Source organism: Argopecten irradians, chromosome 2, assembly GCF_041381155.1.
Source record: "Argopecten irradians isolate NY chromosome 2, Ai_NY, whole genome shotgun sequence".
NCBI lineage: Eukaryota > Metazoa > Mollusca > Bivalvia > Pectinida > Pectinidae > Argopecten > Argopecten irradians.
Genome location: NC_091135.1, coordinates 55,315,332 through 55,339,199, shown reverse-complemented (window position 1 = coordinate 55,339,199; position 23,868 = coordinate 55,315,332). Strand labels below are relative to the sequence as shown.

General features: G+C 37.4%; 1 protein-coding gene across 5 annotated transcripts in view; it reads left to right on the top strand.

The window, feature by feature from the left end:
* The first annotated feature begins 268 nt into the window (after positions 1 to 268).
* The window catches only part of LOC138315995 (protein MTSS 2-like), a 59,284-nt gene continuing 35,684 nt past the window's right edge, over positions 269 to 23,868 (top strand). For 4 of the 5 annotated variants that reach the window (XM_069257453.1, XM_069257454.1, XM_069257456.1 and 1 more), the window contains exons 1-4: positions 269 to 690; positions 8,611 to 8,672; positions 22,099 to 22,172; positions 22,845 to 22,929. In XM_069257453.1, the coding sequence (XP_069113554.1) occupies positions 622 to 690; positions 8,611 to 8,672; positions 22,099 to 22,172; positions 22,845 to 22,929 (290 nt within the window). In that variant the 5' untranslated portion in view covers positions 269 to 621. The remainder of the gene's footprint in view (positions 691 to 8,610; positions 8,673 to 22,098; positions 22,173 to 22,844; positions 22,930 to 23,868) is intronic. The other variant, XM_069257455.1, reaches the window with a different exon arrangement.

The following is a 23,868-nucleotide window of genomic DNA, read 5'->3' as shown; positions in this document are numbered from 1 at the left end:
ATACATGGATATGTCTTCATGTAGGATTGACTTGTACGTAATCCTCTCCGGACTACTGAATTTGTTCAGTTCTAATGAATTTGGTTGAAAAGTTAAATATTTGCCATTACTTTATCCAGCTATATTAGATTAATTTTGTTTTAAGGCCGTTAACAGTATTATTTTAAAAGTCAATTAATTAGCAGGCTCGTGTGCTCGATGAATGAGAGCCAGTCCTCACGTCACTTTCCGGCTCAGCCAATCAAAACATCACCAGGGCATCACGTGGTTTACAGTCGTGTGTGTATGTGTGTGTGTGTAATTCTCCCAGCGGAAACGGAGGAACACGAACACGAAGCACTGATGCATGATTGTTCAGAAAATATGGATAAACTGTGTGTATCAGATATGGCCGATCTGTCACTCTGCCTATACAGGCAGTGTAGTTCGTTGAGGTGATTTAATAACTCGACTGTATGGAAACAGTGTATCGGTTGTTTTATGTGGATTATTACGTAAAAATCAACGTCTTCATCTTTGTTTGGAACGGAAGTGTGTGTGTATATTAGGCCTATGTTCTTCACGGATCAAGCGTAAAGAACTTCACCGGTTTCCTTTGGGTTTCATACCTAACGATTCGCCATGGAGTGTATAGACAAAGACTGTACAGCACTCGGAGGTCTTTTTCAGACCATAGTCAACGATATGAGGGTACGTATACACTGTAACGAATTACCAGATTCCTCTCACTCCGCGGGGGTCGCGCTGCAAGGGTGCCGCCCCTTTTGTGGGCCCGCTGTGTTCCCCGGGGTACGATGAGGGAGTTGCATGTCATTGACAGCGTCGGTAGCTCGAAGGCATTAGAGACCCCGTGTTCTAGTCCCAGTCTCTTTTGATAACATTAATCCCCCCAGCTCCCCAAGTACATTTGAATGGTAGGTTTACTGAGTGCTGTGTCTAGCTGCAACCGTATTGAGATATCATACGCCTTTGTGAATCCATGGTTACATACAACTTTCCAAGGAAACAGAATTTCCTGTGTGTGTAAACTGCTATGCTCATAACTTGAGAGGTTTCCGGAAGTTTGGATTGTCATCTAAATCCCGACCCAGATACTAGAATTGATCAAGTCCCAGATAAGACACAAATTATATCCTTCCAACCACCAGGTTTGCTAATATCGATAGCTATGATTCTTTTATTATTGGTGAATATTTAATGTGACCAAGTGACAATCTGTCCTGGTCTAGCACATATCTTGATATTTGTAATTATGTTATAGATCTTAGTAATAGAAGTGCATAATATTACAGCATTCAGACTGTCGCCCAGATGAATATGGTACATATATGTGCATTATAAGTACCAGCTGAAGGTACGTTCAGAGCGCCTTGAGAGCTCGTAGAAGTCAGCTGATAGTTAAATTGAAAAGCCAGCCGTTAAGATCTAAACAGTAGAGAAATTGATTTATGCTTTGCACGTAGAAGTTGTGACAAGTAATATGGGTAGTGGTAGTCTGGCGCTTTTTAGGTCACCACTGTTTCGTAAATATGTAAAGAGGTGTGTGGCCATATAGATAATGATTATTGAAGTGACAGCTGTAAATAGGTCACAATGACAATTCTACCTTAGGTAGCTTGCAGAGATGCAGGTAAGTAATAACTCAGGTGTACACAGTTATACAGGGTACATCAGCAGGTAAAGTCTTATTACAGGTAAACACAAATATTTCTGCTGTATCACTGATGAGGCCATGCATCAGCTGTTCAGCACAAGTCAAGACATTTTTATGTACCCACCATTGTAAGGATTGGTAGATAGCTGGCAGCATTATCAGACCTAAATGGAATAATTATCCCCCCGCCTAGCTACCTAGTTTATATTAAACACCCCCCTTCTCAGGCACTCCAGTGCCATCCTACTCCCACCCCACAAATACATATATTTATAAATACTCAGTGTGTCTGTTCATCTTATCGCGTCCGACTCTTTCCAATTAGTCTATGTTTGATATTCCATATATGAAATTGTGGGCATCTTAAGTCTTAGACATTTTTAGGTCATCTGACCCGAAGGGTCAGGCATCATGCATCGTCCCTTAACTTGTCATGCGCTATTTTCCCTGCGTAAACTTTTCATTCAAATGACTTCTACTCAATAACCGAAAGGCCCAGGGTACTGATATTTAGCCTGTAGCATGCTGGGATGAAGGGCTACCAAGTTTGTTCAAATAAATGACCTTGACCTTCATTCAAGGTCACCGAGGTCAAATAGGCTGAAATCTAAAAGTTAAACAACTTCTTGTAAATAACTAAGAGGCCTAGAGACCTGATATTGGGCCTGCTGCATGCTGAGTTGAAGGGCTAAGGCTACAAAGTTTGTTAAAAAAATGACCTTGCATTGACCTTCATTCAAGGTCAAAGGGGTCAAATAAGCTAAAATCTTTCAAATGACTTCTTGTGAATAACTAAGAGGCCTAGAGACTGGATATTGGATTTGTAGCATGGTGGGGATCAAGGGACCTTCATTCATGGTCTAAATCATCAAATATATCAGAACCTGTACTTCTTTTAATAAAAGAGTTCTTTTGTAATATTGTTTGCCATTACTATATTCTTTGAGGTGTTGTATTGTGCCAATAGTCAGATGACCGTTAAGGCCCATGGGTCTCTTGTTAGTTTTCATTTCCCATATATTTGTATAATCACTGTGATGTCCTTGTTACTGTAATAAACAGTTTGATTCTCTGTAGTTGTAGACTAATAATGCAAAAAAACTGAGAATCTTACCCTCTACCACCAACACCATCCACATTGCATTAACAAGGAAACTAAAACTGAGACCATCTTTACTCTGTTAAAGCTCCAGTAGTCAGTTGGTGGGGCTTGTACGTATAGTTATATATTTGGTCTCTGTCACTCAAATGACAAAGAATACTTCTTTGTATTGGCTCTCAGTTGCAAGTTGTGGTAGGGGCAACTTTGTCAGAGACCATGATTCAGTTTCTGGCTTTCTGTTCCCTTGATTCTTGTTTATGAGTGTCTTTCTTCTCCCTTTATATCGCCTTTGGTAATGTCTCATGTTCAGCCTTTAGTTATGATGCAAAAAAAAAGCCATAAATATTTTGTCTCGAGCCAGGAATATATTGTATACTGCTTAAATTAAATATCACCTGGACAAATACCGACATACTGCAGCTTCTCAATATACATAAACATAGACACTCATTATCTATATCACTTGATATAGATGGTAAAATGTAGCATATTTTTCACCTAACTGCGATTTATGGGACTAGTCTTGCATAGACGAGTCCTGGACTCAACATTTTCCTTTGGAACTCAACAAAATTTTCTGAACTATCAATATTTCTTTGCACTGGGACTCATCAAAATTTGAAAATAAGTGCTCTGAACTTGCCCTAAAACATCCTACAATTGTTGCGGTAACTAGAAATAGAAAATTAATCATATACAATGTACTGTTACCTATATATTATCCCATGGCTGCATGGAAGCATGGAGGGGTTCAGGCATCTATAATACGGTAATGTTGTTATAGGTTTGCTAAGTAGGCATCTATCCTCTTCAAATCCACATCAAATTAATAATGATGAAGTAGGTTTTTACATATGGTAGAAATAAGATCTGGTGCATGTCAGCTGGGCCAACTGACTGATCGAATACTGTGATAGACAGGAGCAAACTGGAGTAGCGCCCAATAAGGCAATAGACCATGTAAGTGTATTGCAAGACCCATCCTTTCATTACTGGTTCATGGTCTGCAGTATGGTAATTATAAAATACGCCCTGTATATAGCAACTAAATACATGTACCATAAATGTTATAATACGAGATCTAGATCTCAACTTGCCAGGCCCCTGTACCTACAAATAAAGATGAAGGTTATATAATTTGTATTAGACTGGACATGCATGGCCACCAGACTCAAGTTGTTGATAGAGTTTAATTTCTTAACTGAATTTGTTGATAGATTGTACTAGATTATCTCCCCTAGGCGAGTTGATCTTATCTAGAGACAAAAATAATTCAGCAAAATATCTCTGTGACAATTTTAAATTGATCTTCTAGAGACTTGCAAAATAACCAATCTTAATTTATATCTATGTATAAATATTACTTAAGATCAATTTAATTTATAACATCAGTCTGGTTTGAACTATGGTCTGGATATGTGTATCTTTTCCATGTCATAGACCAAAAATTGTTTCAAGAGTTGTGAAAGTTTGCATTGATTGTGACAAGTCAAGAGGATACTTAGTTCTTGGTTTTGATACTGATACATTGAATCTTTAACTACTCAAAGGTGAAAAATTATATAGATACAGAAGAGTATATACATATGTGGTAATTATATGATCAGTGTCACTGTCAAAACCGACCATGGCTGATAATCAATGCAACTATTCTATGTATAAAACTATATCTACTTTTGCTCAATTCAGTCAGTTATTTGTGTGAAAGAGTTATCTGCTCTTGAGTGTTGGTAAATGATTACAGTTATCTGCTCATGAGTGTAGGTAAATGATTAAAGAGTTATGTGCTCTTGAGTGTATGTAGGTAAATGATTAAAGAGTTATCTGCTCATGAGTGTAGGTAATTATATAAGTGATTAAACAGTTATGTGCTCTTGAGTGTAGGTATATAGCTAAAGAGTAACCTGCCCATTAGTGTAGGTAAATGATTAAAGAGTTATCTGCTCTTGATTGTAGGTAAATAACAAAAGAGTTAGCTGCTATTGAGTGTAGGTAAATGATCAAAGAGTTAACTGCTCTTGATTGTAGGTATAAACTAAAGAGTTATATGCTCATAAGTGTAGGTAAATAATCAAAGATTTACCTGCTCTTGAGTGTTGGTATATTTAAAGAGTTATCTGCTCTTGAGAGTAGGTAAATGATTAAAGAGTTATCTGCTCTTGAGTGTAGGTAAATGATTAAAGAGTTATTTGCTCTTGAGTGTATATAACTAAAGAGATATCTGCTCTTGAGTGTAGGTAAATGATTAAAGAGTTATGTGTTCTTAATTATAAGTGTATGTAGGTAAATGATTAAAGAGTTATCTGCGCCCAAAGGCGCTTACATGTGGTAAAGGGTTAAAGAGTTATCTGCTCTTGAGTGTTGGTAAATTAATAAAGAGTTATCTGCTCTTGAGTGTAGGTAAATGATTAAAGAGTTATATACTCTTGAGTGTAGGGATTAAAGAGTTATTTGCTCTTGAGAGTAGGTATACATATGATCAAAGAGTTATCTGCTCTTGAGTGTATATAACTAAAGAGATATCTGCTCTTGAGTGTAGGTAAGTGATTAAAGAGTTATCTGCTCTTGAGTGTAGGTAAGTGATTAAAGAGTTATCTGCTCTCGAGTGTTGGTATATATCCTTTGGACGGCCGTAACGTATTTATGCGTAATTATGCATTTGCCCCATTTCATGCACCCTTCTGGAGCCCCACTGAGACCGTTGAAAACTAAATACTAGTTTTTTGAAAAGAAGATGTTCATCCCTATATAGCATGTCAATATCGATTCGGTCATTGCATTAGTGACGTCACAAATCACCTTGCCTTGAACATGCCCAAATAAGTCAAAAATTGAGGTCTGAAACCTGGATTTTAGTGTGTGCCTGGAAACCTGTCGTTGTGAGCTTAATTATCAAGATACAGATATGCAGATGGTCTTAAACGATAGAAGAGATATCAAAGTAAGAGAAAATAGAGAGAAAGGGGAAAGGAAGGGGAAAATAGCACCGATTTCAAAAAAAAAAAAAAAAAAAAAAAAAAAAACAAGTCCCACGCGCAGGTTTCTGCCTTCCATGACCCGTGCGTGGTGACCTTTAGGGGACTTCCGGTGACTGTTTTTACTTGTTTGTAGTGTGTGCTGTTTGTTATCATCGTGAAAATGGCATCAAACCGTAATCTAGATGCAAACTGATTTCATAGATGGCATTTGTAATAACCTACTATCAAAATAGAGTCCAGTTCGAATCCTGCCGGCCGTCGAAAGGATATACAGAAAAACTCAAAATCGGCTAGAAACTTATTTTTATTTCATAAAATGTGTCTACACAATGGTTTATTATGATTTCGACTCGAAAACCGGGAGATTTTCCATTATCCGGACATCACTATATCCTTTGGACGGCCGTAACGTATTTATGCGTAATTATGCATTTGCCCCATTTCATGCACCCTTCTGGAGCCCCACTGAGACCGTTGAAAACTAAATACTAGTTTTTTGAAAAGAAGATGTTCATCCCTATATAGCATGTCAATATCGATTCGGTCATTGCATTAGTGACGTCACAAATCACCTTTGAACATGCCCAAATAAGTCAAAAATTGAGGTCTGAAACCCGGATTTTAGTGTGTGCCTGGAAACCTGTCGTTGTGAGCTTAATTATCAAGATACAGACATGCAGATGGTCTTAAACGATAGAAGAGATATCAAAGTAAGAGAAAATAGAGAGAAAGGGGAAAGGAAGGGGAAAATAGCACCGATTTAAAAAAAAACAAAAAAAAAAACAAGTCCCACGCGCAGGTTTCTGCCTTCCATGACCTGTGCGTGGTGACCTTTAGGGGACTTCCGGTGACTGTTTTTACTTGTTTGTAGTGTGTGCTGTTTGTTATCATCGTGAAAATGGCATCAAACCGTAATCTAGATGTAAACTGATTTCATAGATGGCATTTGTAATAACCTACTATCAAAATAGAGTCCAGTTCGAATCCTGCCGGCCGTCGAAAGGATATATGATCAAAGAGTTATCTGCTCTTAAGCTTAAGCTTCTAAATAAATTTACATATATATATGCAGGTGTCAAATCATGTCACTGTGGAGAAGACACATAGAGGCTTTGCTGCCCGATCCAAAATTGAATTTTTTTGATTTAATAAAATATTTTGAAATGAAATGCTATTGGGTGTAGATATGTCTATATATTAATTCTTATGTAATTACATAACTTAAAATATATATTCATAATATTGTCACAATCAAATCCTACCTGCAAGAGGATCTAACTCTAAATGGCAATACACATGAATTTGCAGATCAAAATGCCTTTTCTAGAGGTTAAAAGGTCGCTGGCCTGGGTTAAAATCCAATCTATTAGTAAGCTTGCTATGCATATTACTGTTCCTGTAAGTGTTTCAGAACATTATATCACTTTCAATTCTAGGGAATTTATAATTAGATTTGGGCAAGTTTAAATGACCCATAAGGGTTATTTTTTTGCTAAGCTCCCAAACTGTTTTATTTTGTAATTCTGAACAGTGGCAATTTTCTTCCTTAAAATATAAGTTGTCCTTTCCCAATTTCCCCATATAGTAGCAGCTGCAAGAGTGCATTTTGTTTTAATGTGGTCTAAATATAAAGAGTTAGGGTTATGTCACCAGAAGTTCAGTACATGTGTATGTGTTTAAATATGTATACATGTCACAAAGCATACACAACATATGACATTGCCCCAATTGTGGTTGCTGTAAAGGCATTTTTTTCAGCCATATATATGTGCCGCGCTTCTTTGTCTCTATTACACTTGTACAGGTGACACATGTTGGCAATTCTGTATAGCTACTGTATAAAGCTTGTACTAAAGACAGTATTAGTTGCTTTATGTAAGACATATTAAATACTGTATATAGCTGTTATAGTGCTATATATTATGATTCATATCCTGGCCGGTGGTTCCTGTTGATAAGTCACTCTATCTACATTCCTCATCTCCACACACATCAGCCTCTGTAGGAAACTTCTGTTCTAACTTCTCAGCTCAAGATATGTCAGCTGCTCCAGTCTAAATCAGAAAGGCCATCTTTGTTTTAAATGCCAGATGCTTGTGTGATTGGTTATGTATCGTTTCTTTGTGTCCATATCTCTGACAGTACTCTTACACAGTCTTAGGCTTATTTGTTAAGAATGGGAAGTATTTTTGTAAAATATGAATGGTCTATATTCATGAATAATAAATGCATATATATAGACCATATGATGTATAGTCATGAAACAGTCTCTTTTAATTTGAGGCCACTACTGGTATATGTGCACCTTACCAAACTAAAGTGGTTTTTCAGTAAAAACAACTTTGAATAACAAAATAGAACACACTTAAAACACATTCATGGTTAAAATTTGATAAATTCATTTCCCATCAAGGTTTCTTCCTGAAGGTGAACCACCTTATAGAGGATCATAAAAATGAAATATAATCAGTGAATGATTCGTTGTAATTAAGGACAGTAAGTATTGAATTAGTATGCTAGTTAGTTGCATTGTCCTTATTACAATTAATTAATCTAGTTTATTGACACTAATACACACACATTTAGGTACATAAAGATGTTGGTTGCATGCATCCTGATATTGGAAGATTATAATATATCGTACATACAGGGACGACTTATCAAATGCGATCATGATATGACCTTTGTGGTCTTTTTTTCATACAAGGACTATAGGTCATCGAGTGCAAAACCATCTCAAAGTCTTTACAAATTCTATATTTTACAGTACTTTGTTTAAAAAGAATCATATTCAGTTTGCCATCACAAATTTAATTATTAGCCTTTCATATTGCTTCTAACTGTATTGATTGGTTTGTGTTAATCTTGTGTTTCAGGGCAGTACGTTTATCTGGGAGGACTTCACCAGTAAAGCAGCCAAACTTCACTCCTCCCTCAAGTAAGTAGCTAGCTACCAGCTGACCAGTCAGCAGGTCAAACCCTCCAGTATTTTTAGCTTGCTGTAGGCAGGCTGTACATGCCTGTGTGAGCTACATACAGCTGGTTATATCTGTTTAACAGTAGCTCTTCATCTCAACAAAAGTTACTGTCATCACATGTACAGACTTTATGTTTATCTGAGTGCCAAGATAATAGACCAGGGGGCCATTGTGGCAAATATAAGATACAAGTTGGAAAAAAAAGATCTACCTTAAGCTGTCTACCATTCTCCATTAATATTACCCGGTTTATACACGTACATGAATTATGAAAAACAACATCTACTGATAAACCTGCCTTTAGTAACACCCTTTGTACAATGACCTTATTCTTCTGGTCCAAATAAATTAGTCAATTTCAAGACTATTGAACTCGTGGTCTTTAAAGTCGGCGTCATGCCCGCCTGTCTTCAAAATGATCCTTGTTGCTGCAGATATTAATGTTAATATTAATTATCGTCCTTGGGAGTCACAAAACATGATGTAGCAATCACTACCGTTCTGCAAGGACAAATAACTATAATATATAATATACAAATGCTGAATGCATCATATTGCTTGTTAAAGTCATCTACAAGGTGTTGAGTTAATTTGAACAAATTAGGTAAATACGATAATAGAAAGTCAGTTTGCAAGATTTTCTTTACAACAGAACATGTATATATGATAGCCCCGGGTATTCAAAATACTGAAAACAACTTTGAATGAATCTTAATTCTCTAGGGTATTCAGTCAAACCTCGCATAAAATATTACAAAAAGCTGTATGCTAAGTCCTCTAAAGTGTATATATATACAGTACTGTACTTTTCTGGTCAAGTGGTATGTTTTCATCAATGCATTATATATGTGAATCTAAAGGCTAAAAATTTGCTGCAAACAAATTAAATTTGCAAGCATCGGAAGAGGTAAGTAAAAGCTAGTGTGTTCTGAGTAATCTACTTGTATATATATATATATATATGCAATGTACATCAGATGGAATAAGTAGAAACATAATATGCTATTATCCACATGTAAGTAGAAATCTCTTCAGTCCAGAGATCTAGAATGACAGGAAGAACAATTAATTACTTGTAGTGATATATAAGGGATTTCCACAGATGGAGGATTTGGTGCTATATATAATATCAATATAATTATAGATAATATGGTGATAAATTTCTCTAAAAATAGTATTTTACAGGGGTTCTTTAAGTAAAATGCACAGAATTTGTACAATGTTGGTTAATAACCCAGGTAGAAGCACAGGCTATGATGTCTGGCCAAAGGGGAAAAAATAGAAAACATGTACAGAACCAAATCCAAGTCACTGGATGTGAAAACACTTAAAATTCTGTCTGGCAAACACACATGATATATACCAATTGCAATGTATATATATGTGTGTGTGTATGCAAGCTCGAGGCTGCTTTTAAATGTAGTGGCAAATGTTTGTTCTAACTTCCAACACTACTATCAGGGCATGACATACAAGCTGTATGTGCATGCATGCTGTACAGGTAAACAAATAATGTCACCAACCTATGATTTTTTTTATTTTGTACAATATTCAAATTATTATTTTTCCTGTAATAAAATACTACCCTTAGATAGAAAGCTTGAATCCCCATGAAATTAGTCTTACCAATTGTGATAATTTCATGAGTATAAACATCTCAACTTTAATTTGTCCCTTGAAACACAGGTACATGTAGTAAATTTAAGATATGTACATGTATAGAAAGGTTATAAAGAAAATCATGACAACATTTTTGAATTTTATGGGTTCAATTCAATAATCTAAAATAATTTAAAAAATAAATAGTTTAATTTTTATGAAGTGTTGGTCCTGACTGACTCCAAGGTGATATAAAGCTGTAGTACATTTCTTAAAAAAAGTTAAATGGGCTACTAGTATGTATATTTTTCTAACATTATTTTCTTCAAGGCCAAAGTAGGATGACTTGGTCCTTTACTAAGATTGTGAATTTTATTATCCCAATGGGTGTCATATTACTCCATGCATGATTTATATGGTAGTTAGTTTATTTTATTGTCTCTTATATATGTGTTCCTGACAGACTGAGTGCCAAAATGGATATACATGTATGGTGATATGTTGGAAGTGTTTCGGATTTCAGACGACCAATATAGTGGTGTAGTGGTACTTGTATAAAGTCCTTGCAATCGGACCTCTTTTGTAGATCAATACATATATGCATGCACATATAAATATATTGATCTAAACTAGAGACAGGAGACAGTATCCAGTGTCTGATGATTGTGATCGTTAAATATCTGTACCTCAGAGTACAACAGGCCCACATACATGTACAGTATCCTTGTTACAATTATATTTACAATCAGCCATTTGTACAGGAAACTGTTTGCCATGTGATATTTTGAGTGATCTTGAGCCTCTCAGCACTTCCTGAGCAGTTGTGGGCCACGCCACGCCAGTACTTAGTATACCACATTGTGTAACCTGCAGGCTCCTCCAATTTATAGCCGTAACACGACAAACTAAAGTGGCCATACTTGACAATCAAGAATATCTGAGCATCTCTCAATCAGTCTGAAGGCCTCTTGGCTTTAGAAGTAGAATAAATGAATAGGGAACAACGCTGTACTTATTACTCCAATGTATCATACAGGAGTCAACATTGTAAACCAACAAACCTAGCTGTGGTCAAACCTAATTTTGTTATAACTTGAATTGAGATTTAGCTTTATACCAGTTTTGCATTTCACATTAAAATCTCATAATATTGTAGTGCAGTTTTGTTTTTAAAATTGCATTATTTAATTCATTAAATATGTTAGGGTAATTTGCCTTAGTATGTATTTGAAAGGCAATTAAAAGCAAACTGATTATGTTGTGATCCTAAATGAAGTTAATATAAAGCTTCATATTACCATCAGAATTGGTTATGAGGCACTAGCTAGCTAATGTTTTCATCAGCCTTTATTGACATGTATCTGTAAAGGAGGTGTTGCATGGCCGCCCTCGATCGATTTTTAGATAATCTGACCCGAAGGGTCAGGATGACCTTTAGTCATCATGCACCGTCCGTCGGCGTCCGCCGTGCGTAAACTTTTCATTCAAACGACTTCTTCTCAATAACCGTAAGGCCGAAAGTACTCATATTTGGCCTGAAGCATGCTGGGATGAAGGGCTACCAAAGTTGTGAAAATTATTGACCTTGACCTACTTTCAAGGTCACAGGGGTCAAAAAGGCTGAAATCTTTGAACGACTTCTTCTCAATAACCATAAGGCCCAGAGTACTCATATTTGGCCTGTAGCATGCTGGGATGAAGGGCTACCAAATTTGTGAAAATTTATGACCTTGACCTACTTTCAAGGTCACAGGGCTCAAATAGGCTGAAATCTTTGAACGACTTCTTCTCAATAACTGTAAGGCTCAGAGTACTCATATTTGGCCTGTAGCATGCTGGGATAAATGGCTACCAAAGTTGTGAAAATTAATGACCTAGACCTACTTTCAAGGTCACAGGGGTCAAATAGGCTCAAATCTTTGAACGTCTTCTTCTCAATAACCATAAGGCCCAGAGTATTCATATTTGGCCCGTAGCATGCTGGGATGAAGAGCTACAAAAGTTGTGAAAAGGAATGACCTTGACCTACTTTCAAGGTCACAGGGGTCAAAAAGGCTAAAATCTTTGAACGACTGCTTCTCAATAACCATAAGGCCCAGAGTACTCATATTCTGCCTGTAGCATGCTGGGATTAAGGACTACCAAAGTTGTGAAAATTTATGACCTAGACCTACTTTTAAGGTCACAGGGCTCAAATAGGCTGAAATCTTTGAAAGACTTCTTCTCAATAACCATAAGGCCCAGAGTATTCATATTTGGCCCGTAGCATGCTGGGATGAAGAGCTACAAAAGTTGTGAAAAGGAATGACCTTGACCTACTTTCAAGGTCACAGGGGTCAAGAAGGCGAAAATCTTTGAACGACTTCTTGTCAATAACCATAAGGCCCAGAATACTCTTATTTTGCCTGTAGCATGCTGGGATGAAGGATTACCAAAGTTGTGAAAATTTATGACCTTGACCTACTTTCAAGGTCACAGGGGTCAAATAGGCTCAAATCTTTGAACGACTTCTTCTCAATAGCCATAAGGCCCAGAGTACTCATATTTGGCCCGTAGCATGCTGGGATGAAGAGCTACAAAAGTTATGAATAGGAATGACCTTGACCTACTTTCAAGGTCACAGGGGTTAAATAGGCTTAAATCTTTGAACGACTTCTCAATAACTGTAAGGCTCAAAGTACTTATATTTGGCCTGTAGTAGTGTTGTATAATCGGCTAAAAATGACAATCGATCATCAGTTCAAATCAGATGACCCATCCGATCTGATAATCGCACAAAATGATCGGTTCATTATTGTAGTCAAATTGCCAATTTATGGCTACTTTTGTCTTCATTGTAAGCAGTGAAGAGAATGTTGAATGTTTTTCTTACAATTTTTTTTTTACTATAAAAGGTGAAAATTATTGTAATGGAGAAATGTATGGAGGCATTCACACAATTTGTGTTTTTATTGGAAAATTGTTAAAATCACAATAAGTTCCAATATTTACCCGATTAATCGATAATAAAAATTTTAATCGATTATCGGATCGGTTGAGGATCATCTAGTAGTTAATCGATTATTGCCAATCATCAATACAACACTAGCCTGTAGCATGCTGGGATAAAGAGTTACCAAAGTTATGAAGATAAATGACTTTGACCTGCTGTCAAGGTCACAAGGGTAAAAAAGGCTAAAATCTTTGAACATTTTTTTCTCAATAACCGTAAGACCCAGAGTACTCATATTTTGCCTGTTTTATGCTGTAATGAAGGCCTACTAAAGGTGTGAAAATGGATTACCTTGACTTATTTTCTAGGTCACAGGGGTCAAATAGGCTCAATTCTTTGAATGACTTCTTGTAACTAACCGAAAGGTCCAGGGTACTCATATTTGGCCTGTGGCATGCTGGGATGAAGGGTTACCAAAGTTATTGAAATGAATGACCTTGACTTTCTTTCAAGGTCAGGGGTCAATTAGGCTAATATCTTGAATTTTGAACTTCTTCTCAAATTCTGCCAGTGTGATTTAGCTGATACTTGCATATGAAATGATCCTTGTCATGGTCCTGACCAAGTGTTTTTATATTTTATGTTGATCTGAAATCCAAGATGGCCACCAGTCCCGCCATCTTGAAAATATATTTTGAACTTATTCTTAAGTTCTTCCAGTGTGATTTTGCTGGAACTTTTCTGAATAATTTTAAGGATACTGACATTGTCCCAACAAAGTGTTGTTGTTTGACGGGTTGACCCGAAAACCAAGATGGCCACCAAAGCTGCCATCTTGAAAACACATTTTGAACTTCTTCTAAAGTTCTACCCATGCAGTTTGACTGAAACTTGCATGAAATGATCCTTACATGGTCATGACCAAGTGTTTTTATTTTTTAACCATGACACCATATATCTAATTAATTCCCTATACAGCTATTGCCAAGGTAGTCAGATGACCGTTAAGGCCCTTGGGCCTCTTGTTAATTTTTTGGTGCAAATACATCAATCAGCACATAATACGTATCGGAACAGTACTTATTCCATGAATAGATTAATCATGCGACTACAGTGCCACCTTTTGTAAGTTTTATGTCCGATTCCTACTTGTGCGTCTTTAATGTATCATATTAAGGCATACAAAACCAAAAGATAAATTATTTTGGTGTAATAACATAGTATTTCATATTATCTTTTTAACGATATACAATACGTCATTAGATCTGTTGGGGTTTCCTTGCAATTTCCAGTTTTGCTCTTAATTTTTCATGAAAGTAGAGGAATTTCATTTCATTAGTTTTTAGCCCACCATCATCAGATGGTGGGCTATTCAAATCGCTTTTTGTCCGTGGTCCGTCCGTCCTTCCGTCCGTCCTTCCGTCCGTCCGTCCGTTAACAATTCTTGTTATCGCTATTTCTCAGAAAGCACTGAAGGGATCTTTCTCAAATTTCATATGTAGGTTCCCCTAGGGCCCTAGTTGTGCATATTGCATTTTGGGACCAATCGGTTAACAAGATGGCCGCCAGGCAGCCATCTTGGATTTTGATACTTAAAGTTTGTTATCGCTATTTCTCAGAAAGTACTGAAGAGATCTTTCTCAAATTTCATATGTAGGTTCCCCTAGGGCCCTAGTTGTGCATATTGCATTTTGGGACCAATCGGTTAACAAGATGGCCGCCAGGCAGCCATCTTGGATTTTGATACTTAAAGTTTGTTATCGCTATTTCTCAGAAAGTACTGAAGGGATCTTTCTCAAATTTCATATGTAGGTTCCCCTAGGGCCCTAGTTGTGCATATTGCATTTTGGGACCAATCGGTTAACAAGATGGCCGCCAGGCAGCCATCTTGGATTTTAATACTTAAAGTTTGTTATCGCTATTTCTCAGAAAGTACTGAAGGGATCTTTCTCAAATTTCATATGTAGGTTCCCCTAGGGCCCTAGTTGTGCATATTGCATTTTGGGACCAATCGGTTAACAAGATGGCCGCCAGGCAGCCATCTTGGATTTTAATACTTAAAGTTTGTTATCGCTATTTCTCAGAAAGTACTGAAGGGATCTTTCTCAAATTTCATATGTAGGTTTCCCCTAGGGCCCTAGTTGTGCATAATGCGTTTTTTGGACTCGATCGGTCAACAAATGGCCACCAGGCAGCCATCTTGGATTTTGATAGTTAAAGATTAATATCGCTATTTCTCACAAAGTACTGAAGGGATCTTTCTCATATTTCATATGTAGGTTTCCCTAGGGCTCTTGTTGTGCATAATGCGTTTTTGGATCGATCGGTCAACAAAATGGCCGCCAGGCTGCCATCTTGGAATTTGATAGTTAAAGTTTGTTATCGCTATTTCTCACAAAGTACTGAAGGGATCTTTCTCATATTTCATATGTAGGTTTCCCTAGGGCTCTTGTTGTGCATAATGCGTTTTTGGATCGATCGGTCAACAAAATGGCCGCCAGGCTGCCATCTTGGAATTTGATAGTTAAAGTTTGTTATCACTGTTCATGAAAGTAGAGGAATTTCATTTCATTAGTTTTTAAAAATTTTGATTCCTTATATAACAATGGCAAACCCCGAGTACCCTAAAATTTCAGCAATCAAAAATATCTTCATATATCATTTATTGACTCAAGAAGATATTGTGTCGATGAATCACTGGGTATGCCGACTTTTTTGCAACTTTTGTACGGCTACCCCCTTTATTTCTTACCCAATATCAAAGTACTGAGAGTACTGAGAGTTAAAAATGTTAAACGAAAGCTGTCCTTCTCTAGGCTCTATCATGTATCAAAAGCCGCTTTAGCGACTTCATACTTGAGTAAAACGTATCTTATATAAGTTGGTGTACCAAAGTTAGGTCAAACTGACATATATATTGACATTTGACCTACATCTAAATAAAAACTTATTTTGCCTATATATCACAAAATGTTAATTTTAGGGTCATATATTGAACTAGACAATATGTTAAATAAGGTCCTATAATATTTCCTACACCAATCGTCAGAAGTATTTCTGTCTTCATGGGTTTATTTACTTAATAATAAGCAAATGTTCCGTTTAGCGAAACGTATTATGGTATATCTGTGTAACTCATATGTTGACCTTAGATATTTCTCAAAAGAATATACTGTTGTTTTTATGTCATCAACATGTCATGGATAATTAGGATTTCATTCTTCAGCCAAACAGCCCATCTCGGACTAATATTCACACAATAAAACATGTTCAAACTGTTTGAAGATTTTCATACATTTGACCTGTCTGAAGCCCTTTAGGCCAGCATACTGCAAGGCGTCTGAGTGTGGTTTTTTTGGTCGAATCTACAGCCGAACTTCGGCTGTTTCCCCTAGCCAAAAAATGCCTTATTTTCCCAATTTTGAAATCAAATTTCCCAATAAAAACTGATCAAATTCAGTGACTTTTGTGTTGATAATTTGTAACAGATTTTCATTCCGAAAATGTGGAAATATAGTCTTCATTACTTAAACAAATGATTTGGGATTAGAAACAATTTTTATTTCACAAAAACTAGCATAAACTAGGTCGCAAGGTGCACCTTCAGTTCAGAGACGTTTTACAGACATTCAAGCTGATAAAATCAATAGTTAACTGCTTTTAAGTTATACAACAATGTTTCCAGAGTTAACTTCCATTTTTAGTCGTCTAATTATTATTTTTTTCGACATAATCAAGGAGTTTTTCTGTGTAAAACGATCTCTGTTCAAGGTAGAAAGTAGCACTTGGGATCTAATAATGGAGCCGGAATCCGGTTTCCGGAATTCAGGAATTTAGAAAAAATGTAAAAGTGAAACGAAAAAAAAAGTTTTAAAAATGCAAATAGTTCTGAAAATTAATTGTTTTATTTTTCTTCTAATTATAGAAGGAAAATATCTTGTGAAATAGCATCAGAAATATTTATTAGCTAATTCTTAAGTTTTTGATTTTCAATTTTCTAGTAAGTACAGTACTGCGATAAAAATATGGTATATTTTGGAGGCAATGGAATTTAATTTTGGGCAATTGCAAGGTAATAATTGGGCTCTACTTGCCCGGGGCCAGTAGTTTTGAAAAAATTTTACACCCCTGAAATTTTTCCCAATTTCTTCTAAATTCCGAGTTATTTTCCCAATTGAAAAGGCATGGGCTGTTGAAAATAGTAAGTGAAAAAAACACTGCGTCTTAGTTATTGTTAAGAAGTCGTTTATGTTTGCCAATTTGAACCCTGTGACCTTCAATTAACGTCAATGTCATTCATTTGACAAACAACTTGGTAGCCCTTTATTTAAGAATATGTTAGGTCTAACATCATGTTTGATGCCTTCCAATTATTGAGAAGTCGTTTGAATGAAAAGTTTATGGACGACGGCGCACGAAGTACGATCACTAAAGGTCACCCTGACCTATCGGGCAAGATGATTTAGGAACATTTGCCTTTCATCCCAACATGCTACATGTACAATACCAGGTCTCTAGTCCTCTTAGTTATTCACAAGAAGTCGTTTAAAGATTTTAGTCTATTTAACTCATGTGACCATGAAGATAGGTCAAGGTCATTCATTTAGACAAACTTGTATTGGTAGTCGTTTAAGCTATCATTCTACAGTCCCAATATCAGATTCCAATGCCTCTTAGATATTCACAATAAGTCGTTTAAAGTTTTTAGCCTATTTGACCCTTGTAACCTTAAATGAACTTGGTAGTCTTTCATGCCAGCATACTACATGCCTGATATCAGGTATCTAGGCATCAGATTCCAATGCCTCTTAGATATTCACAATAAGTCGTTTAAAGTTTTTAGCCTATTTGACCCTTGTAACCTTAAATGAACTTGGTAGTCTTTTTAGGGGCCGCGGTGGCCGAGTGGTTAAGATGTCCCGACATATTACCACAAGCCCTCCACCTCTGGGAAGCGGGTTCGAATCCCATGTGGGGCAGTTGCCAGGTACTGACCGTTGGCCTGTGGTTTTTCTCCGGGTACTCCGGCTTTCCTCCACCAACAAACCTGGCACGTCCTTGCATGACCCTGGCTGTTAATAGGACGTAAAAATAAACAAACCAAAAAAAAATGGTAGTCTTTCATGCCAGCATACTACATGCCTGATATCAGGTATCTAGGCATCTAAGTTATTCACAAGAAATAACCTTTTTGAATTCTACGACCTTGATTCCAATGCCTCTTAGATATTCACAATAAGTCGTTTAAAGTTTTTAGCCTATTTGACCCTTGTAACCTTAAATGAACTTGGTAGTCTTTCATGCCAGCATACTACATGCCTGATATCAGGTATCTATGCATCTAAGTTATTCACAAGAAATAACCTTTTTGAATTCTACGACCTTGAATGAAGGTCAAGGTAATTCATTTCCACAAACTTGGTGGTCCATCCTTTCAGCATTCTACATACCTAATATCAGTTTCTTGGGCCTTTCGGATATTGAGAAGAAGTCGTTTGAATGAAAAGTTTATAGGAACGACGAAATGCAAACAGCGTACAACAATGGGCAAAGCATGGTGACTATAGGTCATCCTGACCCTTCCGGTTAGATGACCTTATAACATTAAAATGAAATAATAATGAAAACACGGTCCTGCAGGTAGGGCGTTAGAATTGTACCTACTGCCCCTATCGCATGATAAGAAAAGGCGACTAAATTTAGGATTGTATCATATAGCATCTCTTCTTCCTAACTTAATTTATACTTCCTAACGTCTTCCTTGACACTGTCTCACATTTGGCCTTCGGTTGAGAGCTCGCCCCTGTGAGGTAGGCTCTGGGTTCTGTCACCTGGCGGAGACACACCCTGCTTAGCGCTCAGCATTAAGGGAGTAGGACGAGTTGTTCGCCTGTTGTCAGTATAATGTGACTGGGGGATGTGTTGATTGGTGTCTTCGGGGGCATGTTTCAGTGATACAGCACTATGAAAAGGGCAAGAGTTCCACTATTGAAGAAGACACAACATGAATATACCGCAGTCTCCCATATCGCACACTACGCACTTCATACACTCAGGACACTGCATACATAGGATGCCGTCCTTACATGATCCTGGCTATTAATAGGGCGTTGATTTAATCAAACAAACAATGAAAACAATTTTATAGAGTCACGAATGCAGGAATTGGTCTACTGCAAAAGTAAACTGGTTGATTCGCTGATTTTTATTGACGTACTACTACAGCTATAGTCATTTCATATATTCTATGGTGTTGCCCCATCAAAGGACAGAACCAAGATATTTCATCAAAGTTTTTCCCCATAATTAATTTAGTAACAATAGTATTTTTAGCTCACCTGGCCCGAAGGGCCGGTGAGCTTATGTCATGGCGCGGCGTCCGTCGTCCGTCCGCCGTCCGTCGTCCGTCCGTCGTCCGTCCGTCCGTTTGTCCGTCAACATTTCCTTTAAATCGCTACTAGTCATAGAGTTTTGCATGGATTGTAACCAAATTTGGCCACAAGCATCCTTGGGGGAGGGGTAAAAGAACTTGTATAAATTTTGGCTCTGACCCCCCGGGGGCAGGAGGGGTGGGGCCCAATAGGGGAAATAAAGGAAATCCTATAAATCGCTACTTGTCCTAGAGTTCTGCATGGATTGTAACCAAATTTGGCCACAAACATCCTTGGGGGAGGGGGAACAGAACTTGTATAAATTTTGGCTCTGACCCCCGGGGGTAGGAGGGGCAGGGTCCAATAGGGGAAATAGAGGTAAATCCTTTAAAACCCTACTTGTCCTAGAGTTCTGCATGGATTGTAACCAAAATTAGCCACAAACATCCTTGGGGGAAAGGGAACAGAACTTGTATAAATTTTGGCTCTGATCCCCCAAGGGCAAGAGGGGCGGGGCCCAATAGGGGAAATAGAGGTAAATCCTTTAAATCGCTACTAGTCAGAGTTCTGCATGGAATGTAACCAAATTTGGCCAGAAATATCCCTTGGGAGAATATGAACTGAGTTTGTATAAATTTTGGCTCTGGTCCCGGGGGGCAGAAGGGCGGGGCCCAATAGGGGAATTATAAGTAAATCCTAAAAATCGGTACTTGTCCTAGAGTTCTGCATGGATTGTAACCAAATTTGGCCATAAACATCCTTGGGGGTAGGAGAAACAGAACTTGTATAAATTTTGGCTCTGACCCTCCGGGGGCAGGAGAGGGGGGGCGCCCAATAGGGGAAATAAAGGTAAATCCTTTAAATCGCTACTAGTCATAGAGTTCTGCATGGAATTTGTAACCAAATTTGGCCATAAATAAATCCTTTTTTGGAAAGGGAAACAGAACTTGTATAAATTTTGGCTCTGACCCCCCGGGGAAGGAGGGGTGGGGCCCAATAGGGGATTTAGAGGTTAATATTAAAATTCCTTCAGAAAAGAAACAATGAACCTGTATTCAGAACATTACTTGGCATTACAAACCAGGTGAGCGATACAGGCCCTCTGGGCCTCTTGTTTTGAAAATAGTGAATCTGATATAAACATTAACCGACAAATTCTAATCTAAACTCATTGATATAGGTATTTTGGTCTCCTTTTGTTCTAAGAAGTTAGACGAAAATATCTAGCAAAATGAAGCTGCTAGAAAGCATGCACTTTCATGAAGGTTGTTGGATGAGAAAAAAACTTATAACTTGTAATCAGTACCTGGTAAACATTTTGGTGGTATTATTTCGCGATACCTATAGGTTACTAAAGGTAAAATGAGAATAGCGCCTCGTCTGATGTCTGATTGACGCCAGCAAAAAAGGTACTAAATTTAGTTGCCTTTTACGATCATGCAATGGGTATAGCAGGTGCAATTCTAACACCCTACCTGAGACGATTGCAACATTGATGGTTCCCTTTAAATATCAATGGGCAAAGGACACATACTGTCGTATTTATTACCTTAATGCTTATACAGTTTCTGGAATGCAACATGGCATTGTGTATATGCTAGATCATAACTGTCAGTTTTATGCGTCCCACTGTTTCAAAACGGATAAGTAGAATTTCTGAAAAATATTATTTAAACATGAGTTTATGATGATAATTTCAAGGTTTGGTCGAAATACGCACCTCATAATCACATTCTACTCCAACAGTAAAGTCGGTAATATTAGACAGTGTTCTCTCAGTACTTTGATATTATGGAAAAAACAGGGGGTAGACGAAATTAACCTAAACAAACGTGGCATATCCAATGATTCATCAACTTTAGCTGTTTATGGTAAAACGATGATAACCTGTGTTAATGTAGGGGGCGCTGTAGTCCTAATAATGGTCCAATCGGGTTTAAAGTATTATAGAAATATGTGTATTAATGCAATTAACTAATTTAAATTCAAAAATCAAAAAATTATTGTGGGCGGATTTTCACCCTATATGCAACACCTCCTTTATATTCTGTATTTGATCCAATAAGCGACCAGGGCGCTAAAAATGAAGCAAATAAAGGGGCATTTAATAGGAAAATTTGGACAAGCCTTTCATAAATTATTCTATGAGGTAAGCCATATTAATTTGCAAAAGAAAACCAACAAAGTTATAATATTTTTAGTTTTCATTTAATTAATTCAAAGTAAATAAATTATATTGAATCCTAAAAAAGGGGAATGGACACTTACAGGGATGGGGGCACTTATTGGGTCAAATATGGTATTAAGAATGAATGAATTTTGTGGAGACTTTATACTTTGTCTGAAATCTCTAATATTATTAAATCTCTAATAGTATTGACTTTTCTTTACCAGAGAATTATTGTGATCATAAAAATAGATAATGAATTAAAGTGATGAACCGTTCATATTTAGATGTATAAGCCTAAATCTATTTCTTAACAGAGCCACCCTAGGAGCTATTGGAGCATTCCTGGATGCCTTTCAGAAAGTTGCAGACATGGCTACAGGGTCCAGAGGTAAGTCTATGTTTATACCAGCATATAGACAGATAGGATGCCTTTTCAAGCAACTTAAAACCCAGAGACTGGGTTGAAGGACCTCTGATTATCAGCTTACATTAGATATAGGTATGTACCACCATCTGTACCATTAAATCTGCCCCAGCATGAGCATCACCTCAGACTGAGTGATTATGTGTTTGTCTGTAAATTTTAGTTCAGGTCGGTTATTTTGTGTGTGTTATTAATAGCTAGAGTGATTTAGTGATGTGCCAGGGTTTTTGCATAATCCCTTAGTTTTATATATTTTGGTCATTTTGATATATTATGGTCATTTTGATATATTTTGGTCATTTTCAATTAAAGGCAGGATTTGATATGTATATACTATATACATGTAACTGCAGCTTTGTGACTTATAGAGTTGAACACAAGATAATAAACAACATTGTATACACATTTCCTTTTGTCAACAAATGAATTGTAAAAAAAGAATGTAATTTTCCAACACATTTAATATTGACAGTGCTATATATGTACCTGTATTACTAATTAACCGGCACCATTCTGCTCAGTGATTATGTATTCTGCTTTACCTAGGTAAATATGAGGAAAAGAATGGAGACAACTCTATATATTCTTACCCTGTATTAACGTGTCCATTGTTTACACCATCTTATGTCTTTCCAGGGGCTACAAAGGACATTGGCTCAGCTCTAACAAGACTTTGTATTCGACACAGGACAATAGAGTCCAAACTCAAAGGCCTTACTACGTAAGACATTCAGCTCTTCTAGTTTATTAGCTCACCTGGTCCAAAGGACCGAGGTGAGCTTATGGGATACCGCAGCGTCCGGCGTCCGTCGTCCGTCGTCCGGCGTCCGTCAACAATCAACTTCTTCTCCATAACCGCTGGTCGGATTTCAACAAAATTTGACTGGTAGCATCCTTATGGGCTACTAACTGAAAATTGTACAAATGATGGGGCTGACCCCCGGGGGCCTGAGGGGCGGGGCCAAAAGGGGTCAATTTGGCTATTTCCATATAAACGACTTCTTCTCTGAAACCAAGCATGGGATAGCACCCATAATGCAATGGTAGCATCCTTATAGGGTGGGGATTCAAAATTGTACAAATGATGGGGCTGACCCCCCGGGGGCCTGAGGGGCGGGGTCAAATGTGGTCAATTTGGCTATTTCCATATAAACGACTTCTTCTCTGAAGCTAAGCATGAGATAGCACTCATAATGCAATTGTAGTATCATTATAGGATGGGGATTCAAAATTGTACAAATGACGGGGCTGACCCCCCGGGGGCCTGAGGGGCGGGGTCAAAAGGGGTTAATTTGGCTATTTCCATATAAACGACTTCTTCTCTGAAACCAAGAATGGGATAGCACCCATAATGCAATGGTAGCATCCTTATAGGGTGGGGATTCAAAATTGTACAAATAATGGGGCTGACCCCCCGGGGGCCTGAGGGGCGGGGTCAAAAGGGGCCAATTTGGCTATTTCCATATAAACGACTTCTTCTCTGAAACTAAGCATGGTATAGCACCCATAATGCAATGGTAGCATCCGTATAGGGTGGGGATTCAAAATTGTGTAAATGATAGGGCTGACCCCCCGGGGGCCTGAGGGGCGGGGTCAAAAGGGGTTAATTTGGCTATTTTCATATAAATGACTTCTTCTCTGCAACTAAGCATGGTATAGC